Genomic DNA, 23,011 nt, shown 5'->3' with positions numbered 1-23,011 from the left:
TGGAGGCTGGGTGACCTCTGAGATTACTTACAGCCTCAATAATCTTCAGTTTTATCTTCTCTTTTCCTACAATGCCTTGCTTCAGTGCCACCTGTGAAGCCATCCTCGACAGTGAAAATGGAAAGTGATTCCTAAAATTTATATCACTCACATGTGGCATTTATGACTTGCACTGTAATTATTTTGGTTTATCGTTAATGGTCTGATGGGGAATTTTGAGGCCCTAAGATAAGGATAATGTAGTATTCCCTGGCATTCAGCCATTGACGAAACTGAAGTCATTTTGAGTGTCGTCATTTTAATAGCTGGATGAGTTGCCTGAGCCAAGATGAAAAGTGGTCTAGGCTGACTGAGTTTTGAGGAAAGCTTGGAGTCAAGTTTAGAAAACTGATGAGGGATCAGTAAAGAACATGGGAGGAAACTGGGAAGGTGGGTATACCTAGTTTCAGCTTCAAAAGCAGCAGGTTTCTCAAGAGACTGGCAGCTAGGACCAAGGCAGGTTGGACTGTGGCCTCCCATCTTTCTAGTTTTGTTGAAAAGACAATAGAGTAAGGTGTGGGTAAGGCAATTCTCTAGTGACTTTTCAGCCAGCCTCTCTTTCCCTAAACTAATCCTCATGCTGACTCCAGCAGTTAGTCTTTAGCATAGGGACTAAAAAGTGGTGGCTGCTTTTTCTGATCTGGCCTCCTTTCTGGTCTGTCTCCCAGATTAAAGTAGTTGCTTATGCTTACTATAGGGAGGTCTGTGTACTACTCTAAAGAAAACATTCTGGAATGGCTTCTGAGGTGTGATTTAAGCTGAAATCTGAAGAACAAGGAGCCAACCAAGGGTGCTTGGACAGAGGGACCAGCAGGAACTAAAGCTGAGGTTGACAGGAATTTGGGATGTTTGTGTGTGTGTGCTCAGTTGCATCCTATTATTTGCGATCCTATGGACTGTGGCCCTCCAGGCTCCTCTGTCTATGGAATTTTCCAGATAAGAACACTGGAGCAGCTTGTCATTTCCTCCACCAGGGAATCTTTCTGATCCAGGGATGGAAACTATGTCTCTTGCATTGGCAGGTGGATTCTTAACCACTATGCCACCTGGGAAGCCCTTGGAATGTTTAGGAACTGCTAGACTATAGGCCGGAGAAGGCAATGGCACCCCACTCCTGTACTCTTGCTTGGAAAATCCCATGGATGGAGAAGCCTGGAAGGCTGCAGTCCATGGAGTTGCTGAGGGTCGGACACGACTGAGCGACTTCACTTCCACTTTTCACTTTCATGCATTGGAGAAGGAAATGGCAACCCACTCCATTGTTCTTGCCTGGAGAATCCCATGGATGGGGGAGCCTGGTGGGCTGCCGTCTATGGGGTTGCACAGAGTCGGATACGACTGAAGTGACTTAGCAGCAGCAGCAGCAGCAGCAGCAGACTATAGGCAGCTGAAGCCTAGTGAGTAAGATGAAGAAATTGGCGGGAGCCAGATTATGCAGGGCCTTGAAGCCATTGTCTTAGGGAATGGAATTTGTTCTTGACACAGTGGGAGCTGTTAAAGGGTTTCAAGCTGTCAAGGGATTTAGGCTAATGATAAGTGGCAACAGTGGAAGTAGAAAGACTTCGTTCAACTATATTCCAAGATAAAAATTAAGAAAAAAAAAAAGACTCTTGGCACTATGAGGCCATTGCAGTGGTTCGGGCGAGAGGTGACAAACGTGAGTGCAAGACTGGACTGGCTGACGGATTGGGTGTGAGGCCAAGGTGGTCAGGGAAAGAGGAACTAAGGATGACTTCTCGGTGAATGGTGAACAGTGGAGAGGAAGAGGTTTGTGGGAAAATGGGGTTCTGTTTTGTTATTTTGTCTCACCCATGAAACGCTGAAGAACAGATGGCAAATGGGTAACGAGCTTTGAGTTCAGAGGATAGGACCAGACGAGCTAGACATTTAGGAGTTGTGCCCTTGTCCTGAACACTGAGAAATGGGTGAGATCCATGGCCATAGTAGGGGTTTTGGCCTCTGATTGAATGGGTCCCTTCCTCCATAATAAACAGGAAAGAAGGAGAAGACAGTACCATTGCAGGTGTGTTTGTGAATTTGGCAGGGAGACGAGGGTGAACGAGTATGTAGCTGGTGGTTCAGTAAACACACAAGGGAACTCCCATAAGTTGCTGAGTGCCCTTTAGAGGTGCATGCTCATGCGTTATGCTGTAACCACGTGGCCACTGGGGGAGTTGTACTGAGTGTGACTTGGTGTAGACAAGTGGCTTCTTTGGTATGAGCAGAATAGGTTTATCAGGGAGTTCAACTGAGGTTGTTTGCAAGAGAGGGTGATTATAGCAGTGGCCCCTTGTCCCCTCCAGGTGCATAAGTGAAAGTGAAGTCGCTCAGTCGTGTCCAACTTTTTGAGACCCCATGGACTGTAGCCTGCCAGGCTCCTCCATCCATGGGATGTTCCAGGCAGGAGTACTGGAGTGGGTTGCCATTCCCTTCTCCAGGGGATCTTCCTGACCCAGGGATCGAACCCAGTCTTCCACATTGCAGGCAGACTCTTTACTGTCTGAGCTACAAGGGAAGCCAGGTGCATGGCTGGTGTCAAATACAGTTCAGTTCTAGTTCAGATTAGCCTTTATGAAAGTGTCTTGCTGTCAGTCGCATGCACTGGCTATGGGAAGGGTATGCAGCCATGTAACTCCAGAAGGCACTATGTGAACTGCAGACAGCATGCTTCTAGTTCTAGGAGTGGCCCATGTGTGTATATGAAGCTCGGCACAGGTGTCCTAGCACTTAGAAATGACCACGATCTTGGAGCTTCTGTGGATATTTAAACTGCCTCACTGTTTAAATATCCTCGCTTACAGCATCCTTGCCTGGCTGCCCCTACTTGAACACCTTCATTGGTGGGGAGCTCATTACTTTGAGAAGCAACATGTACTAGCTGTACCACGCCCTTTTGTCCTCCCTGCAGTGGCTCTAGAACCGAGGCAAGAGCTCCTGTCTCCTGCGCTCTGATCCTTGCTCTCCATTCCCGTGAGTGAGGGGCACTGAAGCAGCCAAGCAGGCAGATATGACTGGGAGCTGTCTTGTTTTCTCCAGTGCAGTAGTCTTTTTAAGCCAACTATTCCAGCCTCTTCTAAGAACTTTTAAAAAATCTTGGTGCTACAATCTGGTGTACAACTTATCTATCCCAGTTTTGTGTTCCAGTTTATATAAACTTTGTTTTCATACCGCACAATTGCACTCATCTCACACGCTAGTAAAGTAATGCTCAAAATTCTCCAAGCCAGGCTTCATCAATACGTGAACCATGAACTTCCAGATGTTCAAGCTGGTTTTAGAAAAGGCAGAGGAACCAGAGATCAAATTGCCAATATCCGCTGGATCATGGAAAAAGCAAGAGAGTTCCAGAAAAACATCTATTTCTGCTTTATTGACTATGCCAAAGCCTTTGACTGTGTGGATCACAATAAACTGGGGAAAATTCTGAAAGAGATGGGTTAATACCAGATCACCTGACCTGCCTCTTGAGAAATCTGTATGCAGGTCAGGAAGCAACAGTTAGAACTGGACATGGAACAACAGACTGGTTCCAAATAGGAAAAGGAATACATCAAGGCTGTATATTGTCACCCTGCTTATTTAACATATGCAGAGTACATCATGAGAAACGCTGGGCTGGAAGAAGCACAAGCTGGAATCAAGATTGCCGGGAGAAATATCAATAACGTCAGATATGCAGATACCACCCTTATGGCAGAAAGTGAAGAGGAACTCAAAAGCCCCTTGATGAAAGTGAAAGTGGAGAGTGAAAAAGTTGGCTTAAAGCTCAACATTCAGAAAACGAAGATCATGGCATCCGGTCCCACCACTTCATGGGAAATAGATGGGGAAACAGTGGAAACAGTGTCAGACTTTATTTTTCTGGGCTCCAAAATCACTGCAGATGGTGACTGCAGCCATGAAATTAAAAGACACTTACTCCTTGGAAGAAAAGTTGTGACCAACCTAGACAGCATATTAAAAAGCAGAGATACTACTTTGCCAACAAAGGTCCGTCTAGTCAAGGCTATGGTTTTTCCAGTGGTCATGTATGGATGTGAGAGTTGGACTGTGAAGAAGGCTGAACGCCAAAGAATTGATGCTTTTGAACTGTGGTGTTGGAGAAGACTCTTGAGAGTCCCTTGGACTGCAAGGAGATCCAACCAGTCCATTCTGAAGGAGATCAGTCCTGGGATTTCTTTGGAAGGAATGATGCTAAAGCTGAAACTCCAGTACTTTGGCCACCTCATGCGAAGAGCTGACTCATTGGAAAAGACCCTGATGCTGGGAGGGATTGGGGGCAGGAGGAGAAGGGTGAGATGGCTGGATGGGATCACTGACTCAATGAATGTGAGTCTGGGTGAACTCCAGGAGTTGGTGATGGACAGGGAGGCCTGGCGTGCTGCGATTCATGGGGTTTCGGAGTCGGACACGACTGAGCGACTGAACTGAACTGAAAGGGATAGTATAGGAGAAGGCAATGGCACCCCACTCCGGTACTCTTGCCTGGAAAATCCCATGGGCAGAGGAGCCTGGCGGGCTATAGTCCATGGGGTCACAAAGAGACATGACAGGGACTTCACTTTCATTTTTCACTTTCATGCATTGGAGAAGGAAATGGCAACCCACTCCAGGGTTCTTGCTTGGAGAATCCCAGGGACGGGGGAGCCTGGTGGGCTGCCGTCTATGGGGTTGCACAGAGTTGGACACGACTGAAGCAACTTAGCAGCAGCAGCAGCAAAGGGATAGTATGAGAGACTTTAATAGGATCCAGATGTTTGTGATAGCCATCTGACAACTCTATCAAAAAGGGAAATAAAGTTGTTTGGGTATAACTTGTTTTTAGTGGACTCATGCGGAGAAGGCAATGGCACCCCACTCCAGTACTTTTGCTTGGAAAATCCCATGGATGGAGGAGCCTGGTAGGCTGCAGTCCAATCCCATGGATGGAGGAGCCTGGTAGGCTGCAGTCCATGGGGTCGCTAAGAGTCAGACACAACTGAGTGACTTCGCTTTCACTTTTCACTTTCATGCATTGGAGAAGGAAATGGCAACCCACTCCAGTGTTCTTGCCTGGAGAATCCCAGGGACAGGGGAGCCTGGTGGCTGCCGTCTCTGGGGTCGCACAGAGTCGGACACGACTGAAGCGACTTAGCATAGCATAGCATAGCATAGTGGACTCATGTGGGCACCTAGTGGCCATCATGTTTAGGTAACTGGTGAGACTTTCATGAGCCCTCTGAATTTTGTTAAACTGACTTAAAAATTGATACTTGTGTTCCGTTCTAGTCTCTGTCAACCTTCTGTTTGTAATGTTTTCTCAAAGATTATTGATAATGAAGTTTTTCTGGTATAATTTGCTCGAACAAGATCACTTGAATTAAATCAAAGGGGCTTAAGTCTAATCAACCACAAGCTGAGAGTAATATCCTAGGTTGGTGGTGGTGGCTCAGCTGCCCTTACCATTCTGGGCATCATATGTACTATTCACCTGTGACCTTGACATCTTAGGGGGGGTGTTTGGACGGCACAAGGGATGATGGCCCACTCTTTGGGTCACTGTAGCTTAGTGGTTAGGTGCTTGCCTGGATTCAGACAGGCCTGAGTCATGTCAGATTTCATCTCTGCCACTAATGAGCAGTATGACTTGGCAACTTACCTAAACTTGCCAAGCATCAGTTCCCTCATCTATGAAATGAGTGTCTCAGTTGAGGATTAAATGAAGCCTCTAATGAAGCTTGGCTCTTGGTAACCATTTCTTCCATATGGCCGTTATTCTCTTAAAGTTTGCTGGGTAGAGCTCCTGAGCACATTCAGGAACCTAGAGAGAAAGTAAATGTTTGGCCTCCCAGGGCAAGGCAGAAGCACTGGGTACCCTGGACTCAGGCCCCTGTTTCAGAAGGAAAGGCTGGGCACTCCTTGAGGGCCAGAGAGGAGTACTTTGACCTTTGGCCTAGTGAGAACAAGAGAGAACATTCCCCTCCTTTGTGTCCAGTTGTCTTAGGCAGGAAGTAGGAATTAAAAAAAGAGACACCTGTCTGCTTTATGACTTGAGGGAGGGATCCAAGGCTTCTCCTAGTTGTCATGGTTGATAAGAAATAGAGGAGGGCTGGGGCTCCAGAAGAGAGAAGGAGGTGGAAAGGGGAACACCTGCTCTTAGAAAAGCAGGGCAGGGTCCTGCTCCCCTGGATAGAAGGCCAGAAGGGCTTGGAGATGTCCTCAACCTGTCCCCTATCCCCACCCTCATGATGATGGCTTCCTGAGAGCTGATTGCTCCTGCTTTGGGTGGTGGGGCTTGGCAGGAGGCAGGCAGGCAGGTAACTAGAGCTGAGATTCCTCTTCCATTCCTGAGCTGCTGCTGCTGCTGCACTCTGCAAGTATAGTGCCAGGAATAGAGGTTGAGTACACGGGTTCTGCTGGAGGTCTTGACCTCGGTGGTCAGATTAGGCCAAGATCTAGTTGACGCTCTTTGCAGGAGGAGGGGGAGTTTCTGTGATCGTGTGGGAAATAAGTGAGGTGGAGTGTGGAGTGGGAGTAAAAACGGTCTAGAGAATTTAAAAGGGTGATCTTCCCTGATTGCCTTTCATCCTAGTAGGAATAACAGGATGAGGGGTGGCTGGGGATGGGAGGGTCAGGAGGCTGGGATCTCAGGCTGAAATAGCTTTGGCTATTTTCCTAGCTGTTAACTGCTAGGTAAGCAGGTAAGATCTTGAGAGATGGAGGGAAGGTGTCCTTGAGACCACATTGGGGACCTGGCATATGGTGAGGTCCTGAGTCGTGTCTGCATTTATTTTTCTCTCCTAGCATCACCACGCTTCCCAATATCTTGGATGGAGGAGAGTAACACAAGCTCTCAGCATCCATGACTGCCTGGTGCCATCCTCACTCCATCTCATCATGGGGCAAGGGTGGAGCAGGTGTGGCCACGGCCACAGTGGGGCATCAGCTTTGCTTAGGGTCTGGCGGCAGGTGGCCAGCACCATGAAACTGCCCAGCTTTGGGCATTGTGTGGGCTGGGGAGGCCTCCACCTGCTTAGACCCTTTCCAGGTTCCCTGATAGTTTGGCTGTCAGAGCTGAGCCACAGTGGTCTCGGCCACTCAGCAGGTGGCTCCTTCCAGGGCCTGTGTGGACTGTGGGTGCTGCTGCTGTCTCCCAGTATCCTGTGGGACTTGGCTGGTGGAGCCCTGGGGGGCCTAGGTGTTCTGGAGCAGCTGTATCTCAGCCACACACAGCTGAGCCTCCCTGCGCCCCGACTTTTCCATCACCCCGTGCTCTCTACTCTGTCTAGACCTCTTACAACCTGCTTGCAAGCCTGGACCCCTGCAGCCTGTGGAGCCTGGGAACCTGGGGCAGCCAGACCTGAGCCACAACCCAGCTGAGCTGGGCACCGCTGGGGTTGGGAGCCTCTGCCACCTGTGCTGGCAGAGCTGGCTGGGAACCAGCACAGCAAGTCAGGGGTGCAGCCCTGGCCCCCATGCCAGCCTGGAAGTGCTCCCTGGCTGGGATTGACATTAGTCAGCTGGAGGCCGAGACCTTTGTACCCCCGTGAGCACTGGGCCTCGTCTCTATTGTAGGCAACCGACTGCAGCATCTCAAGTTCAAAATATGACGGGCATCTGGATAGCAGGCATGATGCTGCTGCTGCCTCAAACCCCTGGGTATGTGACTGGCCTGCAACAGGCCGTTAGGAACTTGGATGACCTGATGGCACTTGTGTGTAGCCAGCCTGGGTTACTTGACTTGTAGCCTGGGCAGCTGGTGGGGTGGTGCTGAGCAGTGTGGATTCCCAGCTGGGCTGGTCACTGTGGCTGTGACCGTGGTTATTGGTGAGTGCAAGTGCAGGCGAGGCCCTGGGGGAACCAGAGAGCAGGGGAGCCCTCGAGAGGCAGCTGGGGGAGGGAGAGAAGATGGAGCTGTGATAAAGGAAAAGGGATGGTCCTTAGAGGTCTTTGGGGCTCCATTGTCTGCCCAGGCAGGGTGGAGTAGTGGGAGGGGAGAAATGGCTGTGTTCAACTCTCAGGGCCTAGGACCGACCACCCCTCCCTCACCTATTTCCCCCTGATCTAGCACAATGCTCTCATCTTTCCCAGCCCTGGGAAGAGCAGTCTGGCCCCTAGTCCTCAACACCTCTTTGGGAAAGAGGGAACTAAAAGGTAGAAAGACCAGAGGGAACTGGGGTGGGACGGGTACAGTCAAAGTTGCTCAGTCGTGTCCGACTCTTTGCAACCCCATGGACTGTAGCCCACTAGGCTCCTCTATCCATGGAATGCTCCAGGCAAGAATACAGGAGTGGGTTGCCATTCCTTTCTCCAGGGGATCTTCCTGACCCAGGGATCGAACCCAGGCCTCCTACATTGCAGGCAGATTCCTAACCATCTGAGAGCCACCAGGGAAGCCCTATAAGGAAAGCATTCATCTTTGTCTCCTTTCTCTTGCTCACACATGTTCCTGGCCTCTGCTGCTGGGGACTTGATCAGAAGCTGGTTGCTAAAGTTATGATGGAGGTAGGGTGGGTAATGGTGTTGTTCCCATGGGCACAAGCCAGGCAGGCTTCTAGAACTATTTTGTGGACATACACTGATCCCAGTTCTCAGCACTTTGCTCCTTCCTGATGGCTGTGCATTTTGTCTCATTTGAATCGGGGATAGCTGAGGAGATTGGAAAAAGAAAAACAGTTGGAAAGTTGATACTGTAGTATGTGCCTGTAGTGTGTGTGTGTGTGTGTGTGTGTGTGTGTGCGCGCGCGCGCACACGTGTGCCTGTATTTTGGTAAAAACTTGTCTCATGTGGTGGTAGGGGGTAGGAAGGGTAGGCAAAATAACCTTTAACCCATTCTTTTTCTCATTCCCTTTGACTGAAGTTTTCCCACCCTCACCCTCAACTCCCCACCCCAGCAGTCACACAATCTTATTCCCTAGTTTTTTACCTGGATATGTCCCTTTCTCACATTCTTTCTGATACACCTAGACTTTAATCATAGTGACTTTGTAAAAAAAAAAATAGATATGAAAAGTGTTTTGTTGTCCAGCTTTCACTGGCTGATTGGGAATTTTAAATTCCTGTCTTCAGAAATGCTACTTTAACATAAGCACCTTCTCCCTTCCCCAGGGAAGAAACACACCTCCTGAATTAAAGGACCTTACAAAAATGCTTACAGAGTCTTCAATATTAGAAGATGAATTTGTATGTTGCAGGGTGGTAGAGGGGGTGCAGGAAGATAGGTGGGGGTGGCCGTGTGGTGACAATCCCAGAGTGCCTCGAACTTTTGCTCATTTGTTCAACAAACAGTTACTGAGACATGACATAATGGCAACACGTTTTGTTCATTTACTTATCTATTTGGCACACATTTCCTGAATGCATCCCATCTACCTGGCCCTGTCGATATAATAGGCAGAAACCAGACATTGTCCTTGCCCTCATGGAGCTCACAATCTAGTGTTAATCTAGTCATCAATAGACAAATTACAAACATACAATTGCTAATGTACTAAGTGGGAGAAGGCAATGGCACCCCACTCCAGTACTGTTGCCTGGAAAATCGCATGGATGGAGGAGCATGGTGGGCTGCAGTCCATGGGGTCGCTAAGAGTCAGACACGACTGAGTGACTTCACTTTCACTTTCCACTTTCATGCATTGGAGAAGGAAATGGCAACCCACTCCAGTGTTCTTGCCTGGAGAATCCCATAGACAGAGAAGCCTGGTAGGCTGCAGTCCATGGGATCGCACAGAGTCGGACACGACTGAAGCGACTTGGCAGGCAGCAATGTACTAAGTGAGTCAAGGGAGAGGTGCCTGATGGTTATGAGAACAAAATAGAGGATCTGAGAACAAACAAGGCCAAAGGGGGAGACCAGTCCGAAGCCTGATGCAGCTAAACTGACAAAAAATGGTAGATTGGGCTAGAGTTGGAGCGCTAGAGCTGGAGGAACGGACTGCTTGAGATGACCCGTATGTCCTCGTCAGGTCTTTCTTCTCTCGGGGGACAGAAGAAAGGCAAACCAAGACCAAAGTTCTCTACAAGTGGCTCTGAGGAGACCCTCTTACTCTAAAGTTAAAACAGAAGCAGAGGGATTTCGTGTGTGTGATTTCCTCTGTGTGTGTGTGTGTGTGTGTGTTGTGTACACCATTCACTGAAGCCCTACTATGTGCTAGGACCAACACTGTCAACATTTAAACTTCACAACCCTGTGACATCGATGTCATTCCAGTTTCCCAGATGAATCTTGGGAAGTATAGGAGATATATTGAAAGTCACAGAGTTGCGTTAGAATTGGAGCCCAGGTTCAGCTGTATTCAAAGGCTAGTTCGCTTACTGTTCCTTCCTCTACTCTAGTTTTCAATTTTGCACCTATAAGGACTCTTGAGCCTCCCTGGGCAGAAAGAATAACGGAACCCTGCAGCTACAATACTTTCTTCAGTCCAGAACTAGAGAGTGAGAGCTTTGTTTCCCGACGGAAGCGGGGAGGAAAGAAAAACCCCCGCGAAACCCGGAAGTTGTGCGTCGCATCCTCGCGCCGGCCTCCCTGGCCGCCGGGTGAGGCTGCGGCGGACTGCCCTTTCTCAAGATGGCGTCGAAGACGGGTTCGCGACGGTGGATGTTGCAGCTGATCATGCAGTTGGGTTCTGTGTTGCTCACACGCTGCCCCTTCTGGGGCTGCTTCAGCCAGCTCATGCTGTATGCTGAGAGGGCCGAGGCGCGCCGGTGAGCGGGTCCGTGCGGTCGCCGAATGTGGTGGGGGCGGTCCGGCCCGTCCCAGGAATGGGGGTGCGGTGAGGTGGGGAAGAAGTTGTGGCCTAGAAGTTGGGACCCTTGGACTGGGAGGAACTGGGACCTCGGACTTGTTAGGGACTCTGGTCTGGAGTATGGTGGGCATCGAGCTTAGTGCGGGGGTTCTAGCCATGAGAGGGGGCTCAGGTTTGCAGAAGCAGTGGAGCTTGCGGGAACCCGAGGAGTCTCAAGACTCTTCTTCCCGCTTCATCCTGTGCTTCAACTCTGTCCTCGTTCCTTCCCCCTTCCCTACTCGCAGGAAGCCCGACATCCCAGTACCCTACCTGTACTTCGACATGGGGGCGGCCGTGCTGTGCGCTAGCTTCATGTCCTTTGGAGTGAAGCGGCGCTGGTTCGCGCTGGGGGCCGCACTCCAGCTTGCCATTAGCACCTATGCCGCCTACGTCGGGGGCTACGTCCACTACGGGGACTGGCTGAAGGTGAGCACCTCGCCCCTAGGTGGGACTTGGCTGTAGTGCCGGGGGAGCCGGTGCCTGGGACGGCTGGACAAACTAGCCAGGAGCACAGTGCGAAGCCTGGGAAGGTTGAACCCCCTTGATTTGTGGCGGTTATTACAGACCACAAGAATGGAAGGACCTTGGAGACCAGCAAACCTCCCCCTCAGGGTGCAGAAATTGAGGTTCAGAGATGGGAAACAGACTTTCCCAAAATTACACCGCAGTTAGCATTACAGGTGGGACCAGAAACCAGGTCACCTGGTTGCCAGAACTCTACACCATTAGTTTAGTTATCAGAGCCAGGGAGAAAGGAACCTTAGAGAGAACCTAGTCCACCTATCAGATTTTATGAAATTTATCTAATCCGAGGGCAGCATTTAATCCTGTAGATTCCAGGACCTGTACCAGGTACTACAGGCTTGGAGATAAGCCTGGACCAAGGCATTACCCGCAAGGAATGGACTGGCAGTCAATTAGGGGAGGCAGGTGTGAGAATAGCTACTGGACAGTGAGATCATTGGTTAGTTTGGGGAACAAAGTATACCCTATGGCAGAAAGAATATTGAACTTTGAATGTGCAGACCTGGGGATGGGGAGAGGGGCAACGCTTGGTATCTGGGTTCTGCCACTTTCTGTAGGACCTTGGACAAGTTTATTAACCCCTCTGGGCCTCAATTTCCACTTCTGATAAAAAGAATTATCTTTCTCTGCTCTACCTGCTCGTGGTAATGGTAAAGAGGGTTCATCAAATGAACCGGGATGTGTAGAGATGGGCAGTTCTGCACTCCGGGCAGCCAGGAGAAGTGCAATGGCTTCAGTTTCTGATTGGGGTCCCCTCGCCTTGGCCTAGGTCCGTATGTACTCACGCACAGTTGCCATCATTGGTGGCTTTCTTGTGCTGGCCAGCGGTGCTGGGGAGCTGTACCGTCGGAAACCCCGCAGCCGTTCCCTCCAGTCCACCGGCCAGGTCTTCCTGGGCGTCTACCTCGTCTGTGTGGTAGGTTGGGGGATTGTCAACTGGAGGTGCTTCACTGGGAGTGAGCTGTGAACCGATGCCTGGTGCCTGGCAGAACCCAGGGAGGTGGACAGAACGAGGCTTGCATGTAGTTCCTGAGGGCTTGACTCCCAGCAGTTGCCCTCTCCAGCTTCTGGGCCTTGGGAGCCTTTCAAGTGCCTGAGACCTGGCTGAGAGTCCCTTCTTCCAACATTATTGCACCAGGGAGAGAAGAGGGTGAATTGACCATTCAGTCCCAAGCCTGAGAGCCAGGAGGACAAGAGGGACTGGGCCTCTCATGGCTTCACCCCCCAGAGGACTGAGAGAGGGGACAAAGGAGAGGTTTGGTAGAGTTCAGGTCCCACCTGGGGCTTTGCCACTTAGAGCTGATGGGGCTGCCTGGGGGAGCCGGTTATATCCTCCCTGGTGCTGGGAGTGGGGCCAGTGTGGAAGGGAATGTCAACGGGCCTCAAGTCACTTAGCTTCATCTTAGATACAGAGCACCATCTCCCATGTGAAGAGCTCTGTATTCAGAGGTGAGAGCCCCAGCCTGACTGTGGACCCTCTTTCCTTCTGAGCTCCCAGGGTCAGGATAGACAGAGACCCTGGCCTCACGGAGCTCCCTTGTCTGATGGGAGACACAGGTCTTATTTTCAGAAAGTCCCAAGTCTGAGAGGGGAGTCGAAAGCCCACCTGGTAGGGGCTGGCTTGCATCTCAGGGGTGGCCTTCCCAGAATAGGCTTCTCAGCCTATTCAGAGCCTCAGAGGATGGTGTGTCTCTAGGCCTACTCACTGCAGCACAGCAAGGAGGACCGGCTGGCGTATCTGAACCATCTCCCGGGCGGGGAGCTGATGGTCCAGCTCTTCTTCGTGCTCTATGGCGTCCTGGCCCTGGCCTTCCTGTCGGGCTACTACGTGACCCTGGCTGCCCAGATCTTGGCTGTCCTGCTGCCCCCGGTCATGCTGCTCATTGATGGCAATGTGGCCTACTGGCACAACACGCGACGCGTTGAGTTCTGGAACCAGATGAAGCTCCTTGGAGAGAGTGTGGGCATCTTCGGGGCCGCTGTCATCCTGGCCACTGACGGCTGAGTTGCGCAGCACGAGTCTGAGAATGGGTGCAGGGAGCCACTAAAGGCCACCCTCTGTTCCTCCTTGCTGGCCCAGTTATGTTTATTTATGCATTTTGGTCTGTTTGATCCTTTGCGTTATGTGCATGTGTGTGTGTGTATGTTGGCAAGAGGCAGGTCTCTTCCCCAGTTCCTGGGCTCAGGCCTTGGTGGGGTGGGAGCCCTGATGACTCTGCCCTACGGGTTTATTTTTCCTGTTTGTTCTGAGGAGAGCTGAGGCCACCTGTTCTCCTGGGTCTCCTGTCCCAGGAAATGGAGTAAGGCAGGGCTATGGGGGCAGGGGTTGAGGGTGGGGGACACTGAGAGTGGGAGACAGGGAGGAAGACCAGGAACTGGAAGTGAGCCAGTGTGAAAGATCCTTCTTTGAGCCTGGCAGATGCAGCTAGGCTCTGCAGTGCTTTTCTGAGACTGAAACCCAGTGTATGTATTGACACATGGATCAGGCCCAGGTGGAGTAGAGGGGCTGGGCACTACGCAAGTCGTGGGCTCTCAGGGTGTGCCAGGAGCAGACACAGCACTAGCTGTCACCCACCTCTAGGGCAGAGCAGGCCCCAGTCTACTCTGGAGTGTGCAGGGGTGGGGCAGGCAGTGGCCAGCTTCCTGCCTCTGGCCTTCTGTTTCCAGCTCCGTGGTTGGCCTGTTGTGGGTGAATGCCCTCCCAAACACCAGACCACACAGTCCTCCAAAATTAAACATTTTATATAGACGTTTGGCTTTGCTTCTCTGTTCTCCCCACGGGGCACTTTGCTATTGGCTGGGATTGATCTTGGGTTTCTTGAAAGCCCATACCCGGGTAAGGCCCACCTTGACCCACCCATGACCTTGCCCCTGTCCTGAGAATCCCCACTGTCCTTGGGCTCTCTTTTCAAGTCTGCAAATGCTCCCTGCAGTACACGCTTTGACCTTCACTCACTCCCTCTCATGGCTTGTCTTTTCCTCCCCATTTGGTGCCAGCTCTTTTGAGAGAAATCTTTGGCGAGGGCAACTAGAAGGAGAGGACTGATTAAGGGTCCACTCTGAGGCTGAGGAATTTTCATTTCACAGATGAGGAGATGGAGGCTCAGAGGTTGAGCTACTAGCCTGAAACCACAGATCTGGATTCCAGGCCCGGTCTGTCTAAAGCCCACACCCAGCTGTGTGCTCGACGCCACCCCTCTCTTCAGGGAAGACAGGCTGCTCTAGGGGAGTTGGTCTCTCAACAGCCCCTGGTCCCCTCCCTACACATCCACACACCTCCTGACAGAAAGTAGCCTCAGCAGCCAGTGTGGAGCCTGGCACATCGTAGGGGTCAGAAATGCCGAATGCAACCTCAGGCTTTGGACTTTGGCCTGTCTGAGATGTCCCACTCCTGCAAAGATGGAGACACAACCTCCAGGGGGGCCAAGGGGAAGACCTCCCAGTGTGGGCTTGGCTCTGAGCCCTGCCTGGCAAGGGAGGTGGGGCTGCTGTCAGTCCGGTTTGTGGAACAGAAGGTGTTTCCTAACTGAGGGGTAGGGTAGCCCCTCAGTGGGCTGCTGACAGTTGGCTGAGGGAGGTGGTGGCAGCATTCATCTCGGGGCCTGGGCCTCGTTTAGCTCTTCTCTTCCTCTAGGAGACCCCTGGTTCCCCAGCCCGCAAGATGTTGCTCCCAGAGGGTCAGTGCTAATTTCAAGTGTGAGCTGACTTTCAGACAAGTACTTGCATTTTAATCAAGGCCTCCTGAGATGTTTTAAGACCTGAAGGAATTAAAATGAATGGTGGAATATAAGGCAGATGTGGGTGATATTTTGGGCAAGGAAGCCTCAAAACAGCACAGTGGTCAAAGACACTGGCCCACCCTCAGCCTTGAGTAGAGCCCTTAAAGGCAAGCCCTCCTCCCTCCAAATTCCTAGACTGAAAATTCAGAGCCATCTGGTTGTGGCTTTGGAGCAAGTAGGGGGTCTTGGGCAGGCCCTTTTCCTTCCTGTGCTTGTCCTCCCTTGGGTACCCTTCTCTGGGCAGGGTAGAGTAACAGCTGCTGCTTCCTCTGCAGTTCACTCAGCCAGCATGTCTGGTCCGGCCTGTGGCTGCCTTGGGTCTCCTCCAGCAGGCACGGCCTTTAGTCCACACTGGCTGTCCCAGGGCCTGAAGGGCTGGTAGAGAGGGTCAGCTGCCTGGGTCAGAAGCTGGCTTGCAAAAGGAGTCCGGTAGCCCCTTGGCATGGTTGACCAGCTCATAAGAGTCCCGGATATCGGCCAGACCAAACCAGAAGAAGATCCACTGCTTGTTGGAGAAGCTGCCATCACTGTGTTTGAAGTACCTGGTGGGGGTGGGAGATAGGTTTTAGGCAAGGCCAGGGCTCACTACCGGAGAAGGCAATGGCACCCCACTCCAGTATTCTTGCTTGGAAAATCCCATGGACGGAGGAGCCTGGAAGGCTGCAGTCCATGGGGTCGCTGAGGGTCGGACACGACTGAGTGACTTCACTTTCACTTTTCACTTTCATGCATTGGAGAAGGAAATGGCAACCCACTCCAGTGTAATTGCCTTGAGAATCCCAGGGACGGGGGAGCCTGGTGGGCTGCCGTCTATGGGGTCGCACAGAGTCGGACACAACTGAAGTGACTTAGCAGCAGCAGCAGGGCTCACTACTCACTGGTTCATTTATTGAGAACCTACTACTGGCACACCACATTTTGTGTTTCACTAAGGTGGCGCTAGTGGTAAAGAACCCGCCTGCAAGTGCAGGAGACATAAGAGACCTGGGTTCAATCCCTGGGTATGGAGGATACCCTGGAGGAGGGTATGGCAGCCCACTCCAGTACTCTTGCCTGGAGAACCTAAGGACAGAGGAGCCTGGCAGGCTACCGTCCATAGGGTTACAAACAGTCAGACACGACTGAAGCAACTTAGCACATTGTGCTTTGCAGGTACTGTGTTTTTTACAAGTTCAAGGTTTTCAGAAACCCTGTGTGGAGCAAGTCTTAGCAGTGTCATTTTTCCAACAGATGTTTTCTCACTTCATGTCTCTTTGTTGCATTTTGGTAATTCTTGAAATATTTCAAACCCTCCACCAGCAAAAAGACTGCTCACTGAAGGCTCAAGTGATGGTTAGCAGTTTTTAGTAATAAAACTATTTTAAATTTGAGGTATGTACATTGTTTTTTTAGATATAATGCTATTTCACACTTAACAGGCTACAATATAGTGTAAACATTCATACATACCAGGAAACCAAAAAATTCATGTGGTTTGCTTCATTGCAATATTCACTTTATAGTGGAGGTCTGGAACCAAACTGGTAATATCTCTGGGGTATGCTTGTATGTGCTGTACACTCTGCTAGAACCTGAGGTTTGTAATCTGATTTTATTCTCATAGCACCAGCCAATAGCCTGGTGTTATGCTATTTTCACAGAGGAGCAGCTAAGGCTCAGAGAAGTTAGCTAACTAGCCAGAGTCACACAGCTAGGAGGGTTAGAGTGAGGCTGCCTTTTCCTCTCTCCACACTGCCTTGGCTGTGCAGCCTGGGGAAGGGTTCTTGTTCTGTTCTTGGTGCCCACAGAGCAGAGTAGTAGGGGAATGAGGGGATAGATAGCTGCAGAAGGAAAGAGAGGAGGGGGTGTCCCACTGGAGATGCAATGGGGTCAGAGCTTGGCAGCTGGGCCTGGACTAAAATGGTAAGAGGCTGAATTTCTCCAGACCCTGGGAGAGGCAGGCTGTGTGCCCGGTGCAGACTGTCTTCAAGGCATCTACCTTAACAGGACAAAGCAGAGTTAAGTGTGCTCTGCCTCTAGAGAAATCTCAGGCTCCATGTGTGGTCTGCTCCCTGGGGAATGTGGGGCCACACTGATGTGCGGGCCACACTGATGTGCGGGCCATCTCTCATGGGGGAAGGGTGGCTAATGAAAGGAGGGGAAGCCCAGCCTTCCAGGCTGGTGGATCCCCCGCATGGCTGGTGAGAGCTGGAGAGGGGAGCCAGGAAGGGCAGAACCTACCAGGGATTGATGGGGTTGGTGACCCGGGAGCGCCAGAAAAGTGTCTTCAGGTCCCGCCGCAGGCACTCCCACAGCATCTGGCCGGAGCCTTGGCCCTGGCGGCTGGAGCTCACCACAAACTTGTCTAGATACGGAGTCCCCCCCAGTACCGGCTCCGTGGTCAGAATGGCGGCCGCGTTGTACCTGGCGCAGCGGGGGAGAGGCAGGCTGGGACCTCTTCTTGACCCAAAGCTCTCCGGCTTGTCCCGTGGCCCCTGCCCTCTGGGGCCTCAGGCTCACCCCTCAGAGAAGTAGACAGAGTGCAGCCTCGGGCGCAACGAGGCCAAGTAGTCGTCCCGGAGCTTTTTGCCGAAGCTGGCGTTGACCAGGTTCACGAGGCGGCCCTGGTCCAGGCTGTCCAGGCAGCGCACTCGCAGCGTCCGCTCGCAGGTCTTGAACAGCGTCCCCGAACCTGGGGGTGGGATGAAGGAGGAGCAGTTCGTTCAGCCCGAGATCCGGGTCCCCTCCACTCCTACGTTTGCGCAGCCTGGTGGAGGTTCCAGACAGGAAGGTGGCTGGTGGGACAATTACCTTCTTTGGGAGCTCTCCACAATGAGATGCTTCCTATGGTCTGCATAGACTTGTCTGTGTTTTTCACTCAGGGAGATGCTTTTCCTAGGCAGTTCGTCCCTGGAGTTCCCCCCTCACCTGTGGTTCCACTTACTTCCCCTAGTCCCGCCCATCCCTGCCCACCCGGCTCCTGGCCCCGCCCACCTCTCCTCTGCTGTGTGTGTACTTAGTCGCTTAGTCGTGTCGGACTCTTTGTGACCCCTTGGAGGTAGCCCGCCAGGCTCCTCTGTCCATTGGGATTCTCCTGGCAAGAATACTGGAATGGGTTGCCATGCCCTCTCCAGGGGATCTTCCGAACCCAGATCTCCCGCATTGCAGACGGATTCTTTACCATCTGAGCCACCAGAGAAGCCCGAGAATATTGGAGTGGGTAGCCTATCCCTTGTGCAGGGTATCTTCCCGATCCAGGAATCGAACCGGGGTTTCCTGCCTTGCAGGCGGATTATTTACCAACTGAGCTACCCATTCCACTTGGGTCCCCTGGGTCTGTGGTTCCTCCCACACAGCCAAGTCCCGCCCACCTGCCTAGTTGCACCCAAGTTCCAGCCCAGGCCGGTCCACCTCCTTGCAAACCTCCCCCAGGTTTGGCAAGGGCAGGAAGCCTTTTCTGTGGCTTCTCCTGCCCCCCGCCCCCCCAAACTCCGGCGCGCCCCTGCCCTCGCCCTCACCCCTGTTGCTGAAGAGCTCCGTGAGCAACATGCTGGCAGCGGTGATGACGGCGGAGGAGTGATGGGGCAGGCGACTGAGTACGTCCACGATGAGCCGAATCCGCTGGCGTTCTTTAGTGCTCACCCAGTCGGCATTGGTCACCAGGTCCAGGTCAGCGGGCAGATTGACGTTACTCAGGACCTGTGTCCCGGACTAGGGGGTGAGCCTCCGACCTGCAGCCGCACCAGGACTGCGTCCCCGCCCTACGGACCTCTCCTCACTTAACCCCTTTTCCCTTACTTCTTCCCGGAGTCCTCCACCAGGGAGAGCTCAGATCTAAACACCGTAGGCTGAATCCCTCCCTGACACTCCATTCCCGACCCTTGCGGCTTTGAAGAGACTGACTCTGCGGCCCATAAGGGAGGCGTGCAGGGGCCGCAAGAGAGATGCTCAGCGGAGGTGCGGAGGCACGGGGACTGGAACCCGAAAGGAAGAGACACACCTTGTGACTGCCGTCGTGCAGGCCGCCTGTGGTGTTGAGGAAGATGATTTTGGTGGGCCGCAGCGCCTTAGCCAGAGACGCGGTCACCTCCAGCGAGTCCAGGAGCACCGAGCGGCGCGCGGCGGTCTCCCCAATGGGACACAGGATGGGGATGCTTCCGGACTCCAGGCACCACTGGAGCAGATCGGTCTCCACGGAGACGATGCCACCATAGCTGTGGGCCAGACGCGGGGCTCAAGGAGATCGCCTCCGGGCCCCGCGGGGCTGGGGCTGCGCAGGTGGAGTGGCGTGATCCGAGGACGCCGGGATAGGCAGGGTCGGCACTCACCTGGCGTGAGGGGCTGGCTCAGCAGCGCTCAGCACAGACCCGCCGCCAAAAAAAGGCACGGCAGCTGCCGCATTGTGCCGCAGGGCGTCCACCAGCACCTTGCATCTCTGGGCGAGCTGTGCCTTGGCTTCCCAGAAGGAAAGACAGCCCGAGGGCGCCGTGGGAGCAGGCAGCCCCAAGACCACCAACGGCTTCATGTCCATGCGCTGCAGGAAGGCCAGGGCGAAGGCCAGGCTGGATACGGCCTTCGGGCACTTCACCACTTCCTCATCCACCTGCGGAGAACTGGGTGTTCAGGGGGCAAGACGCCCACCCTGACTCCTTCCTCACCTGCTCGTTCCTCCAGCCTGGTCCTCAGGGTCCCCTCTGGGGGATCCCCATCCTGGCCAGGAGTTATCAGACCCCATTTCTGGTCACCTGCGCCCACCTGCTCTGCCCTTTGCCCTGTTGGGTCTTACCATCATCCTCTTATCTCACACTAGCGTTCCTCGCTCGGCTCCTCCCTGCGACCTTGGACTCTAGGACACCTTAGGGGGAGGGGTGACACAGGCAGCTTCTCTCCAGGTTCCCCAATGGCCAACTGAACCCCTAACTGTGCCCAGGGTGGGAGGACTACTCTGGCGCATCATATTCCACGGGCTGGAGACCCCAGACTCCTCACCCGGGCTGGGAGCCAGGCTTTTAGAGGGCCGCGGCCTCTCCCAGTCCCGGGCGCTCGTTAGGGCTCCGTTGATCCCCTTCCTGGTTCCCCTCCCCAATCGACAGCCCGTCCTGCCAGGCCCGGCGACACATTGGCACACAGCCCCCACGCCCGGTCTGTGACCCAGCCCGACGCCGGGCTCGGCTCACCTCGATGACGGCGAAGGGCCTGTCGGCGGAGTGATGGCAGGCCTGGAACTGCGTGAGCCAGTGGCGCGCCTCCCCGGGACTGGCCCCGCACTGGTTCAGGAAGGTCTGGATGTCTCGCTGCACCAGCGAGCGGCCGGCGGGGGGCCCCGGGGAATCGGGGGGAACCGGGGGCGCTGGGGGCGGCGTCCATAACGGCTCCTCCGCTGCAGACGGATGGACGTCGTCCTTGCCTCCCTCGGCCTCCTCTTGGGCTAGCTGAGCCGGCCCCCAAGCAGTGCTGAGCCGGCGTCCCGGGCTGGTACCCCTGGTCGCCTGCCGCCGCGCGCCGCAGCTCAGCCTTCGGGCGCTCCCCGTGCCTCGGGGGCCCCGGAGCCTCCTGCCCGCAGGCGCTGCCCACAGGGCCCAGGCCATCCGCACCGTCGCCATGACAACCAGACCGGATCGCCCCCCCACCAAGTGACCGTCTGTCAGGAGCTCCTGCCTTCAGGGGCCTCTTAACCTGCAGCGGGGCGGGGCTGAGCCGTTCGGGGCGGGGCGACGACGGTTAGGGGGCCGCGGGTCGGGCCACGGGTCAGAGGGCGGCGCTGACAGGATCCCCCGCCCCTTGAGGGGGGTGACGGAATCCACTAGCGAGAGTCACGAGGCCGAGATAAAGGGTGGCTGAGGGTCTAATCTACTGCCAAGGCCGGTTTCAGAAGGGCTCAGGGGCCCCAAAGGTGGCTCTGGCGCTCTCCAGGGTCTTGAACAATCAAGAAGTCTGACTAGGGCAAGAGGGCAGAGCAGCCGCCTGACCAAGGAAGGAGGCTTATGGGGCAAGAGTGAAAGCCCGGAGGTCGGGGAAGCCTCTGCCTCGTTTGAGCTCAAAGAAGATGGAATCACGTGGAGGTTACCAGGGTTTGCCAAACCCCAGCCACTGGGTGCCACCTTGAAGAATTTTGTCTTTGTGGATAAATTTTAAATTTATCCTCAGGATAAATCAGGACTGTAACTAGAAGGCTGATGTCACTTGTTAAGAAAGCCTTACAAATAAACAGGTTAAAAAATATTATAAATTCCAGCTGGATAGTGTTGACTTCTGTTGGAAACAAAGATGGTTAGGAAGTGCCAGGTGGTAGAGATCCCATAGCAAGCTTGAGGCTTCTTCCTTGGTAGAATAGCTGCTGACACGCAGAACACCAGGCCCTGGGCAAACCACTTCACAAATAGTAACTCACTGAAGCCTTACAATGACTCCAGAATGGACACTCTTATTATACCCATTTTATAGATGAGGAGACTGAGGCACAGAAATGTGTGAGGGCCAAGGTCACTCAGTTCATGAGCAGTGGAGGTGGTCTTTGAGGCAAAGCAGTTTTGTTCCTGATTCATGTTATTAAGCAAGATGTGCAAAGGACTTGAAAACTTTCATAGGATGTGATTCATTATTGCATAATACTGTATACGTGTGCTGCTTAAAAACACCCAGTGCGCAATCAGTGGTACACATCCTGCCCTCGGATACACTATCCTCTGATGGGGTCCCACCCTCTGTCCTTATGGAGGGTGAAACCAACTGCAGAAGGGCGACGAATTGGCTGAGGTCACACAGCTTGTTAGTGTCACGGCCAGACCCTTGGCACCCTTGGGTTCCCCCACCCCACCCCCGCACAGTCAAGACTCCTGGGGCTTTGCTTGCGTAGGGAGCACAGTCTGGGTTCTTCTCTCCCGAGTACCGCAGAGGATGCCGGGTGAATGCACCAATCCTTCCTGGGCCTCCCCCATTAAAAGACACATTCCCATGAACAGGTGCATGTTACACAAGCAGGCACACACGCACACAGCACAGTATATGCACGTACTGTCCTGGGCAGGAGACTCCTGTCAGCAGGAGACAGGAGCTGACCTCTGTGATCTCCGCTGACTTTTCCATTTCCCTACTTCGAAATTCTGATTCCAACAGAGAGTGAAGCAATGAGAGGGAGGGTTTGTACACCTTGCCCTGTGGGGCCACCTCCAGGGCCGCCTTTCTCTTCTCTCTTTACTGCTCCCCTCCCCCCCCCCCCACTTCCCAGAATCCACTGGGGCATCTTGATTTTCCTTCTTTCTGCTCTCAGAGAGCCCCACCCTCAAATGTGCTTTCCCTTCCTGGTCTCTCCATCCAAGCCCCTCCTTAGAGTGCCCACCCTCCTCAACCCCTCCCTACTCAGTTTCCCGCTTCTGGGTCTCTCCCGCTTTGCTGATCTGGATCCCTGCCTCTGTCCTGGCCCCTCGTCAATTCTTCCAGGTCCCTTCCCCCCAGCTGCAGTTGAGTCCTGCCTCTTGCCAACTTGGGGCCCCTGTGAGGGGCAAGGACGACCTCTCTTTTCAGACTGGGCTCCCTGAGGGCAGGGTTGGTGTCTCCGTCCTCAGCTGGGGGGCTTCCCGAGGGCCCACCAGGCCCAGTAGCCAAGAGCATCCACCCCATTTCCCCTGACCGGTGGGGCTGACACTGGCTGGGGATCTCCATCCCTCTCCTTGGGCTTCAGCCCAGAGGGCTGTGTCTGCAGACAGCCAATGGGACCCAGGGATACCCCAAGTAGATGATTAACTCCAGGCCAGATGAGCCTGGGGTCACTATCCCTGGAGCAGGCCAGCCTATGGTTGGAACTGACCCTGCCTTCTGGAGGAGATGTCTGTGGGTGTGTGGGGTCAGCACCCTCGCCTAACCCGCCCTCTGACCTGAAGCCTGCAGGATCACTGTTGGTCTATGGTTCCAGCTTGAATTTT

General features: G+C 53.4%; 2 protein-coding genes across 3 annotated transcripts; one reads left to right on the top strand and one right to left on the bottom strand.

The window, feature by feature from the left end:
• Positions 1 to 10,576: 10,576 nt before the first annotated feature.
• TMEM101 (transmembrane protein 101) lies at positions 10,577 to 14,080 on the top strand. Of its 2 annotated transcripts, none has more exons than XM_010816346.3 (4): positions 10,577 to 10,734; positions 11,052 to 11,232; positions 12,101 to 12,247; positions 13,028 to 14,080. In XM_010816346.3, the coding sequence occupies exons 2-4, from the start codon at positions 11,089 to 11,091 to the stop codon at positions 13,334 to 13,336; spliced, it is 600 nt and encodes a 199-aa protein (XP_010814648.1). In that variant the 5' UTR covers positions 10,577 to 10,734; positions 11,052 to 11,088; the 3' UTR covers positions 13,337 to 14,080. The 2 variants fall into 2 exon arrangements, with proteins under 2 accessions (XP_010814648.1, NP_001039667.1); NM_001046202.2 differs by having other exon boundaries at positions 10,579 to 10,726.
• On the bottom strand, positions 14,056 to 20,822 carry NAGS (N-acetylglutamate synthase). Its single transcript, XM_002696039.6, has 7 exons — positions 20,267 to 20,822; positions 19,418 to 19,692; positions 19,090 to 19,303; positions 18,608 to 18,788; positions 17,610 to 17,781; positions 17,331 to 17,513; positions 14,056 to 15,652 (listed from the first exon to the last, which is right to left on the bottom strand). The coding sequence occupies exons 1-7, from the start codon at positions 20,690 to 20,692 to the stop codon at positions 15,499 to 15,501; spliced, it is 1,605 nt and encodes a 534-aa protein (XP_002696085.2). The 5' UTR covers positions 20,693 to 20,822; the 3' UTR covers positions 14,056 to 15,498.
• Positions 20,823 to 23,011: the final 2,189 nt, after the last annotated feature.

Source organism: Bos taurus, chromosome 19, assembly GCF_002263795.3.
Source record: "Bos taurus isolate L1 Dominette 01449 registration number 42190680 breed Hereford chromosome 19, ARS-UCD2.0, whole genome shotgun sequence".
Lineage (NCBI taxonomy): Eukaryota > Metazoa > Chordata > Mammalia > Artiodactyla > Bovidae > Bos > Bos taurus.
This window is presented reverse-complemented; position numbering and strand designations above follow the sequence as displayed.

Bases quoted from the DNA above. Each gene is read 5' to 3' on its own strand.
- TMEM101 (NM_001046202.2), top strand. From the start codon at position 10,590: ATGGCGTCGAAGACGGGTTCGCGACGGTGGATGTTGCAGCTGATCATG. The intron at 11,233-12,100 runs GTGAGCACCTCG...GCCTTGGCCTAG, and splicing joins ACTACGGGGACTGGCTGAAG to GTCCGTATGTACTCACGCAC. The intron at 12,248-13,027 runs GTAGGTTGGGGG...GTGTGTCTCTAG, and splicing joins GCGTCTACCTCGTCTGTGTG to GCCTACTCACTGCAGCACAG.
- NAGS (XM_002696039.6), bottom strand. From the start codon at position 20,692: ATGGCGACGGTGCGGATGGCCTGGGCCCTGTGGGCAGCGCCTGCGGGC. The intron at 19,693-20,266 runs GTGAGCCGAGCC...AGTTCTCCGCAG, and splicing joins GGCCCTTCGCCGTCATCGAG to GTGGATGAGGAAGTGGTGAA. The intron at 15,653-17,330 runs GTAGGTTCTGCC...CACCCCCACCAG, and splicing joins ACCAACCCCATCAATCCCTG to GTACTTCAAACACAGTGATG.